General features: G+C 40.2%; 1 protein-coding gene across 3 annotated transcripts in view; it reads left to right on the top strand.

Moving 5' to 3' along the window:
- The window catches only part of pik3r1 (phosphoinositide-3-kinase, regulatory subunit 1 (alpha)), a 33,121-nt gene extending 24,429 nt beyond the window's left edge, over positions 1 to 8,692 (top strand). Inside the window, exons 1-10 of one of the 3 annotated variants that reach the window (XM_067437915.1) lie at positions 1,265 to 1,671; positions 4,289 to 4,395; positions 4,508 to 4,602; positions 4,720 to 4,900; positions 5,006 to 5,131; positions 5,240 to 5,382; positions 5,473 to 5,649; positions 5,765 to 5,839; positions 5,924 to 6,094; positions 6,268 to 8,692. In XM_067437915.1, the coding sequence (XP_067294016.1) occupies positions 1,656 to 1,671; positions 4,289 to 4,395; positions 4,508 to 4,602; positions 4,720 to 4,900; positions 5,006 to 5,131; positions 5,240 to 5,382; positions 5,473 to 5,649; positions 5,765 to 5,839; positions 5,924 to 6,094; positions 6,268 to 6,457 (1,281 nt within the window). In that variant the 5' untranslated portion in view covers positions 1,265 to 1,655 and the 3' untranslated portion in view covers positions 6,458 to 8,692. Of the gene's footprint in view, positions 1 to 1,264; positions 1,672 to 2,944; positions 3,114 to 4,288; positions 4,396 to 4,507; positions 4,603 to 4,719; positions 4,901 to 5,005; positions 5,132 to 5,239; positions 5,383 to 5,472; positions 5,650 to 5,764; positions 5,840 to 5,923; positions 6,095 to 6,267 lie in introns of those variants that run through there. The other 2 variants (XM_067437914.1, XM_067437913.1) reach the window with 2 other exon arrangements.
- The last annotated feature ends 1,984 nt before the right edge of the window (positions 8,693 to 10,676 follow it).

The following is a 10,676-nucleotide window of genomic DNA, read 5'->3' on the forward strand; positions in this document are numbered from 1 at the left end:
AAGCTTTGCATACAGTGTAGGCAATGGGATAGTGGTAGGATTCAAACCAATGTTGTACAAAAAAGCACCATGGTCACATGTGCATTCAATGATGTATTTGAGTAGATGAATGGGCTGGCAACAATGTGGAGAAGATGGAGAAAGGTAACTGGTATTGAAATGTATGTGTAACCTTGGCTTAATGGTAAGTGCTAGCCACTAGGGCCACAGCTCCAACTGATGTTTACACTTTTATAACAGATCAAAAAACACACACTACTATTACAAAGAATAGCTAAAATGTATAGAAAAGAGATGGTTCTGGTTCTTTTAAGCAGCAAAAGGAAAGACTGAATTAATATTCTTACTCTTATATTAAGTAGCCTTTTCACTTCAGCAGTATGCATTCTTGGCTGCAAAATAATTTGATATGAATGTTAAATGGCTGGTAGTGTACTGTTGGAAAATCTGTCCCACTCCCTTGCCTTTGTGGGACAGGTTCATTTAGAGATGGGACTGACCACAGAGACACTTCTGCTGTGTGTGTGTACACTGCCCTGAACACAGACCAGTTGTCTGACTTTTATAGCACTAGTAAAATCTCTCACTGCTTCACTCCCTGTCTTTATCCGTCTATCTCTCTCCCAAGTCTGGCTGTGTGACCGTTTAAATGTTTTATTACCTGTTAGGGCCTATTTATACCTTGCCCTGGCATAGAGCAAGCTCAGCTGTCAGTAATTTGCACCTGCAGGAGGCTGGGTTGGGCGAGACGAGTCCAGACTCAAAAGCACACTTGCCTCCTTGCTGCTCGAGCAGCTCAGTTTCTTCCTGAACCTCTTGTACAAGCTTTTACACAAACATTGGTCACACAACTGCCACCGTTTACTGCTACTTGTTGCCTTACCGACCTGCTCATACACGATTCCTGCACATGTGGTGGTGTAGCTTTTGATATGTATGTTATTTAAACGTGTGTATGCGTGTGTGCACATGTTCCTGGTTACTAGGTGGCTAATTTAAGAAGGTGGCCAAAAGGCCCACTCGGATTGGTTTGGCTTGAAGTGCGGTCTGCTCCACAGAGCTCCCTTGTTAGCTTCCAGCGGCGGCTGTTCTGTCTTGCATGCATTCTAGCACACACACTCGCAATGATCACTTCCGAGGACTTTACTCCACCCCCATCCCCCCGGCCCCCTCCTGCCTGTGCCACATTCCCCTCCCAAAACATAAGGGTGCACAGCTCAGCAAATATTTGAACCTGAGCGAGTTAATCATGAGACTGAACCCTTGGAGCCAGAGAGAGTGAATGAGCAGAGAGAGAGAGAGAGAGAGTGAGTGAGTGAGCGCAAGAGAGAGAAAGAGAGAGAGAGTCGGCTAGCAGCCGTGCGACCCCAGCAATCATTTACCCAGCCGTCCCGGAGCAGGCGTCATTCTCCACCCCTCTCAGACCTGCTTTAGTTCTCTGGACTCAACCTGTCGCACCAACTTTTCTTTCTCAACTCGGATTTTGCTGGATTTTTTCAGACTGCCGCAGTGATTTTTATGCTTCCACACCAGTCAAGTGGGAACGTCGTTTTTTAAAACCACAAGAGTACCTTCTTTTGGATTTACCAAGAATCACAAGAAATGCTTACTGGACAGACTTGCCGAACGAAAAGGCTGCTTGACTTCTGCTGAACATGCACAACCTGCAATGTAAGTGTGTGGTTTTGGTGTCTCAGGAAGTTTGGTGTAATGATTGGGTTGCTTTTGTCAAAAGCATTTTGATAGACAAAAAATGTATCAAAGTAAAGCAGCATGTCATCACTTCGGGGAGTTACCAGGGTTTTTATAGCGCATGATAGTGGTTCTTTCAGAGGTCCTATTTTGTGTCCTGTACAAGATCTTCCACTAAAGCTCTGACAGACTTGTATATGAGTGCTACTGTCCTGTATGAGTGTGATACTTGTGTGTCTCAAAACTAGTACTCCAAATGCGACCTGCTACGAAAAGTGGGTTAACCTGTTTGACTGACACCGGCATGTCTGAGCATGTGAGGTGAATGCGTTTCATTATTCATCAGCTCGGATAAAAGTTAGGGTATAGAGTATCTTTAAAATGCAAGGAGTGCTTGAACTTTTCATTTATTTTTTACACGCTTCTTTATCCATTGATGTCCCGGTGGCGGTCAGTTACACTTGACTTACTGCATGGCTGTTAAGCCCCCCAGTTGAAGTGCCTTTCTGAGCTGTCATTAGAGTGCCAAGCATGACAATAGCCCACGTTCCTGTGACTGCTTTAACCCTACTGAGAATTGCGGCTATTTCAGGTACCCTCTTAAGCACAAATAGCTGATCTCTACACTCCTACAGTCCTCTGTGAGTCGCATGTTGGGATTATAAGAAGTATTTGCAAGCCGTGCCTGCCTCCTGACCTGGCCTTGTCTTTGACGTAGGGACTGCCTACGTGCCGCTGCAGCAGCGATTTTGTCTGCCTACCAGCACAGAGGCTGTGCTGATCGCTTATGTTTAGAGTGAGGCGGGGCTTAGCAAAGCTGCATCACAGATACAGGAAGGGAGGGGGTGACAGAGAAAGACAGTAAAGCTTCAGTTCCTTTTCTCATTCGAAAGATGCTGTGCTGCAGTGCACCTTGTCTCTGATTCACCTCCCTCTGTTTGGCAGCATTAAAACAGCTTGGATATAACGCATGTTTTCATCACGGATAAAGGATATTGCTGGATCACAAGTTAGAGTATATACATCCTGCTTTTGATGCAGTTTTCATTGTCGATTTTTGAATGGACAAAGCACTGTTGCAATGACATCATTGCACTCAGTACTTGGAAGAAATAGAGGCAGGTGATGAGGCAGGAGTGGCCAGCAACAGTCCTGCAGCACCATTGGCTGGGGTAAGTGATGTAATGGCTTTCACTGACCCCACTCTTTAAGGCTTTTAAAGAATTGGTCTCAAAACGATGAGTGAGAAGAACCTGGATTCATAGTATCCATTCAGAGGAGGTTTGGAAAGAAATTGCATGCGTATCCTTCCAGATAATGCAACACACCATTAGGCATGGCGGATTTAGAGAGTCCAAGACTTGACAATGGACCAGGATCTGGATCAGACCTGCTGTTTTACATAGAAATAGACGCGGCAGGTAACTGTTGAAGTTGGTGCATTGCTAACATGTCATTCTTAAGTCTTAATTTGACGGGTGACAGCTCTGTCCGTGCTATTGGATGCATTTTGTTGGTCTCCAAAGGGGTTTCACATTTGGCCATTGACGTGTTGGTGACAGATACATTAGTCGTTGTGTGGAATATTGTGTACGTGTCAATGGAGGACGCATCTGCTCTAGGTTCCACAAAGCATGGGATGATTTGTTGGTTAGAGTCTTGTATCTGGTTTAATATCTTTCTAAGTTTTATACTCTGATTGCATTCGGCAGAAAATGCTTAGCGATGATAGTGACTGAAGTGAACAAAAGAAGAGACAGTGAGTGTGCATGAGGTGGTGGGGGGGGTTGGGTTGGTTGGTTGGAAGATAAAAATAGCCCACCGCTTCAGCTCTGCCTCATGCTCCACGGAGACTGCACTGCCCCCGCTGCTTCCCGTCATATGGCGCATCAGCCAATCAGATGCATCCTCTGCCTCTACCCAGCGAAGCAACATGTTCTTAATGGTTAAGGATACTTGCATGAATGTGCATATTGCATTCCTTTTAAAAAGCCCATTAGTGGGTGTGCTTGCTGTCCAGTGTTTGCTTTTAGAAACAGTGCTAATTTAGTTCTGAAGCACTTGTTGTAAAAGTCAAAGGATTCTGATGTCAAATCCAAATTAAAGCTCCTTGTCTTGGTTTTGTATCTTCATGACTCCATATAATGCTGGCCGGATCAGGAAATTATGAAATTAGGTTTTTTGGAATGGGTAATGAAATGCGTTCTCCCTGAGTCAAGAATCTGACTCCCTGCTGAGCGCTCAAGAGGCATGTGCTCAGCTGCATTTAATGAAATGGAAAACACTGGGAGGGGAGGAGGCAAGAGATTTGGAAAACTGCAGTAACCGTTGCATGCTTTTAAAACATGACTGACGCATTAGAAGGAAACCTGCATTTCAATATTGACACAACCAAAGGATGTTTTTGAGGGTTTTCATTTCTCCACATAAGGTTAGCTTTCTTGGGTTGTACCGTTATTTCATTTTGATAACACCGATATGTCAGGACCCATAGATTTGGGCATGCCTGCACATGTTGTGTATGTAAATGACCTTGAGTGCTGCTAGTTCATCAGCAGCTCTGTTCTCAAACAGTTTTTCTCTTTTCTCTTTACAGCACTACCTCCCAAGCCACCCAAACCAACGCCTGTCACTAACAACGGTATGAACAACAACATGGCTCTGCAAGATGCTGAATGGTACTGGGGGGATATCTCCAGGCAAGTGCTCATCAAACCTAGTGTTTTGTCAGATTAGCATGCTTTTTTATTGTTCTTATTAATTTTCCAGTTGTAACATTAATGTAACAGTTTGAATCTCATTCTTTTGCAGGGAGGAGGTCAACGAAAAGCTTAGGGACACTGCTGATGGTACGTTTTTGGTCCGAGATGCCTCCACTAAAATGCATGGGGATTACACGCTCACACTGAGGTACGTTCTCCTTTGTAAACCGGTTTGCTTCTGTATTCCTTTTTATTTAAGATTCTAGTGTTGACACTGACTTCCAACATTAAGGATTACTCTAAATCATTTTTATTGACCATGCAGGAAGGGTGGTAATAACAAGCTAATCAAAATCTTCCACCGTGATGGGAAGTACGGCTTCTCAGACCCTCTGACTTTCAACTCTGTGGTTGAGTTGATCAACCACTATCGGCACGAGTCTCTCGCCCAGTACAACCCCAAACTAGATGTGAAACTACTGTATCCTGTGTCCAAGCACCAACAGGTAATGGACTATGGAGTGTCCTCCTGCACACACCAAACTTTAGACTAGCTCATCTCGTTTATAAAGGAAACCTATGTTTTTATTTATTTATTTTTGTAATTATAGGATCAAGTGGTAAAGGAGGACAACATTGAAGCTGTTGGGAAAAAGTTGCACGAATACCACCAGCAGTACCAAGAAAAGAACAGAGAGTATGATCGACTCTACGAGGAATACACTAGAACATCACAGGTTTGTTCTCCCTAAATATATTTATAATAGATGACTGACGATATGTATTTGAGTAAAGCAATTACAAAGCTTGATAGTGTGCTTACATTATTTTTGCCTGCTCACTAGGAAATACAAATGAAAAGAACTGCTATTGAAGCTTTTAATGAGACCATAAAAATATTTGAAGAGCAGTGCCAGACGCAAGAACGATACAGCAAAGAATATATTGAGAAGTTTAGAAGAGAAGGCAACGAGAAGGAAATCCAAAGGTGAGTCCTGAAGCTGAAAACCCCCCAAAATAGTCTTTTGGAGAACATTTCAGAGGTTTAATGCAACATCGCTGCAATGTTTCATCGCAGGATCATGGTCAACTATGAGAAGTTAAAATCACGCATCAGTGAAATAGTGGACAGCAAACGACGTCTTGAGGAAGATCTGAAGAAGCAGGCGGCGGACTACAGGGAGATCGACAAGCGGATGAACAGCATTAAGCCTGACCTCATCCAGCTCAGGAAGACCAGGGATCAGTACCTCATGTGAGTTGCTCATCCATAGGTTCTGAACTTCAAATTTAACATTCAGGATAGATACAATCTTGCATTCAGAAATTACTACATGGAGTGTAACCTAATGATTTCTGTTGCTGCACAGGTGGTTGACACAGAAAGGGGTCAGACAAAAGAAACTCAACGAATGGTTAGGAATTCCAAACCACAACCAGGACGAGTGAGTATTCTTATACACATTATAGCTGTTTGGTATTAAAGTCTTCCTACTTTCAAAATGTAACTCTTCACTTCGTTGCTACAGTCAGTACTCAATGGTGGATGACGATGAGGATTTGCCGCACCATGATGAACGCTCCTGGAAGCTGGGTAACATTAACCGCACCCAGGCTGAAGCCCTTCTGCGGGGCAAGAGAGATGGAACATTCCTGGTCAGGGACAGCAGCAAAGCTGGATGTTACGCCTGCAGTGTTGTGTATGTATCACTTTTGATGTTTTACTTAATTATTGGAGAGTTTCTACGTGGGTTGTTCTTACCATCATCTGTTGACATTCTTTGCAATTCATTGACTGCTAAGACAGAGTGCTTGTTGAAATGGGAAATTGCTAAATGCAATGATGACTAAAACCATCTCTTTGTCTTCTCAGTGTGGATGGTGAAGTCAAGCACTGCGTTATCAACAAGACACCCACAGGATTTGGCTTCGCTGAGCCCTACAACCTTTACAGCTCTCTCAAAGAACTGGTCTTGCACTACCAGCACACATCCCTGGTTCAGCACAATGACTCTTTGAATGTCACGTTAGCATACCCGGTCTACGCACACCAGAGGCGGTGAGGACTCGTGAACACACCCTTGGGACTCGTTGGAAAACACAGGAGTTGAGGAAGGGCCTCCCCTTCAAATGGCGACGCCTCCAGTAAGGCTGCTTACGAGGGCTGCTTTTTGCCTTGAAACGACCATGTCAGAAAGACAAGAAAGCAAAACCCAAAAGGAACATTTCAGCCACTGAGACTTTTTGCCAGTCTGAATGTAGTTTTCTTTGAGCGGAAACTGCTAAAATGAAACTTACTCTCCCAAAATGGAGGACTTCGGAGGCCTTTTCCAAATGGTGCTTGTTCATTTTAAAGCTTTACCCGCTGCTGGAATGTGGAACATTGACTAAACCTCTAGAGTGATCTTTTTTACCTCTTCAAACCCCTTACCTGCTCAGTTCAGGTTCCCTTTTGTGTGTATGTGTGTGTTTGCGTGTGTACGAGAGAATGTGATGTGACCAAAACTCACAGTATCTGAAAGCTATCGGGATGTTGGTGTTACACTTTCACGAACAGACCATAGAATCAGCTGATCAAATGTAGCAAGATGGCACTTTCGAAACAGTATCTACAAGTTTTCCTGTAAGAGACTCCTACACAAACTTTGACATGACACGTCTCGCTTGAAAGTAACAGCGTGACGAGAAGCAAATGAGATGCTTGGCATTTCCTTTGCAAGCATTATAGTGACAGACTCTAAATCCATTTATGCTTTTATGGACTGGCAAGAGAGGGACTTCACGCTGTACATACAGATAGCATCAAAAGCTACGTGATGACACCATATTGTACCAAAAAACGCAGTTCCTTCTCAGTTGTATACTAATCTGCTATGCAAATTCTGTATTTTCCGTCTTCTCTGCAGAGTTGTGATTTTATTTTACATGTTGCTATCCATAATATAAACTTGTTTTTATTGCTTAAAGTCTTTTTGTATGTATCAAAGATAATATTTTAAGTGTCAAAATGCCAAGAAAGGTGGCTTCAGTTTTACAGAAGAAGTAAGGAAAAAAGTACTTTATTACATATTTCTTTATCAGCCGCTGGTGAAATTAAAGAGAGAGTATTTTATTAGTATTTTTCACTTGGAGCTGATTTTCTCTTGGGCAGAGCCTGGAGGTCATTAGTGCTGCTTCTGTCTACATTAATTAATACATATATATAGTTTCAGTTATATATATATGAACTAGAGCAAACATTAATAATAATAAACCATGATTTTTGAAATAACTGCAACTGAATGATTAATGTCACAACAACACAATACTGCAGGTTCCCAATCAAATATAGACGTTTATTTTGTGATAATTTTCCCATAATCAACAGCGTATTGATTTGATCCTCTGGAATGATTGGGAGGGGAAATCATTTAGGTGATGGACAACTCCCTCTCTTTCCTTGTCAACAGTATTTTTTCTGTATCAGAAAATCCTTAATAGTGTTTACATAGATGGATCAATTTAGTTCGACCAGTACCCAACGTTATAGTTTGTGCCACATTCTCTGAAACAACATTTTGCAGCAAAGTCAGGGGGGCCTACCAGCTTGACATTCATAGATAACTACAGTATTTCCACTTTTGTTATCGGTGACGTCAGTATTGCTTTTGTTTTCTGCTCTCCTCTCACTTGGAAAATGCATTTGATGTTTTGCATAAATAAACATCAATGTGACATCAGTAATTAATGTGTTTGTTAAAATTTTCATTCATATATTTTTAACTAGGCCCAATTGCCTTAAAATTGGTCAGTTATGTGTTTAAGCAGACAGCACTGTTCACTCCACCATTTTGAGGTTCTTGAATAGAACTGAAGGTCTTTAATGTAAGATTTTCAAGGAGAATGGTAATGCATTTTTTGCCACGTCTATACGCACACTTGTCCTATAATTATGATTGGCCCAACGAGTTGGCATATTTCTCAAATGATAAGGTTATTAACCAAGTAAACTCAATTCCGGTTTGAGGTAAAACATTAAACTTCAAATGCCAGTTATTTTCAAACATTTACTGCTTGTGATTTTTATAATCTTAAGAATCGAGAATCAAAGTCTATGAATTTTTCTTTCTGTTGAATCTGCAAATGTCCCTCTAAACCTGTGCACTCTCAATTTCGATGAAGAAAAGAGTCTTTCATGGTAACTTATCTGGGGTTTTTGTCTCCCATATGTCTGTTCAGGTGTTTTTTTTTTATTATTTTATTTTAACACCTCTCGCTAAAGGCTACAAACTTCCATGTTTCACATTACCATGATAGACCTGTCTGCAGACGTTCTCTGAAAGTTTTTTTGTTTAATTTTGTGAATCCAGTTTTTTCTTTTCTTTTTGAAATTGTATAGTATTGATTTACAGTCATTGTTACCACAATGTTGAAATTGAAATTAACCAGTGTGTTACAGTTCTAAAAAAAGCTTCAGATCTGTATTGTTTTTTTAAGATAAATAAAATCGTTTTAGGAAAAAAAAGGTCTTTGATACTTTCTAGTCTGTTCTATAGATGTCTAGCATTTGACAGTTGACTGTTGAACTCCATTTTCTGTTTTAGAGACTTGAGGTTATGCAAATGTTGTGGTGTGATATGATGGCGAACATTGATGTCACTGGATGTGCTGAAGGTTATAGGACATTTTGTTCTTACAGTTGCTTTTTTTCTTTTTGGTTCTTTCCTGGCTAACAAATCGTGAAATTTTTTCACTGAAACAAGTGCCTTACTGGTTTTGCCCATGATTTTCAAAGGTAACAAATCCAACACAGTAACAACAACGATGTTTGATTTTTGAAACACATTTTTACTGTGACCTGCAGTGGCCCAATAATATGGAAAATGAATGACATGACAAGCTGAATAGGAAAATGTATGTAACTATCTTTCAATTGGATGCACAGCCTCAAAAACAAACTATTTAATTTTTTTAAAGAATTTATTTTGGCATCCTTACTGTATTAAGGTTGGTGGCATTGGTAACACATTTTATAATGGAACTTGCATTACTTAAATATACACTACTCCTTACTATATATATATATATATATATATATATATATATATATATATATATATATATATATATATATATATGCATGCATGCATGCATGCATACATACTCCTCTTTTAAATGTTCTATTTTACATGTTTTTACTTTGATAAATGACTTTAAGGATGCACCAATATTTAAATTCTGGTCAGATATGCTTATAATTGTTTTTCATGGGTAATATTTCATCAATAAATATAAAAAAGAAACATACTAAAATCAAAAAAAAAAAAAAAAAATTTAAAAGTAAAATATAAATGTTATTAGATTATTACCGATGGTTTGAGGACCCTATTGGAATTGCTCGGCCTAATATTCTTTTTCTCTGAAATAAATCGCATTTTGGAGGACCTAAACATGCTCAAAAACTCATGAAACTTTTCACAACGTGTCAGAAGTGGTGAAACCTTCTGATGAAACGTGTCATTTACGTCTGATATGGGTCTCAGAATTGGGTCTCAGAATTGGGTATGGCAAAAATGACTCGATAGTGGCATCTAAAAAATTTAAATTAAGCACATTTCATGCTACGTTTTGCTTACAAGCATGCCATTAGGTAGATGTGTAACAGCCCAATAACTGAAAATTTTGAAAACCCAACAGTAAGCGAGGAACAGGAAAAGCCATTTCCAGACATTTTACTTTAACAAACTTCTCCTAGAGATTTACATAATTATATCAGATCAACATCATTATTTGGCAAATCTAAAGGCTTTGGTGAATTTAAATTGTGAAGATCTTGAGTTTTCGCTAAAGGGCCTGTCTGTGGCGCCCTGACAAAATTCAATGTTTCGCCATGAAACAGAAAGTTGTTATAACTTGGGCATACAGGGTTCGATCTGCCCCAAACTTTCAGCTTTATTAGAGTCCTGGCCTGAACACCTCTATATGCCAATATTCAGTTAGTCACCACCTGTTGGCAACAGGAAATGGCATGCTTTACACTTTAATTCACTTCCAGAAACTCATTTAAATATACCATGAAGTAGAAAACATGCTAGAAACACATTAAATAATGCAATACTTGGCTAATTAAGTGGGAATAAAGTGCTAATGTGCGCGATTTACACCACAAAACAGGAAGTTGTAACTCAGGCATACCATGGCCGATATGCCCTAAACTTCACGTTTGAGAAGAGTCCTACACTCAAAACATCTACTTGACAAAATTCAGTTATAGTAATAGCTTCACCCATTGGCAACAAGAAG

This window comes from Pseudorasbora parva, chromosome 3 (assembly GCF_024679245.1).
Source record: "Pseudorasbora parva isolate DD20220531a chromosome 3, ASM2467924v1, whole genome shotgun sequence".
NCBI lineage: Eukaryota > Metazoa > Chordata > Actinopteri > Cypriniformes > Gobionidae > Pseudorasbora > Pseudorasbora parva.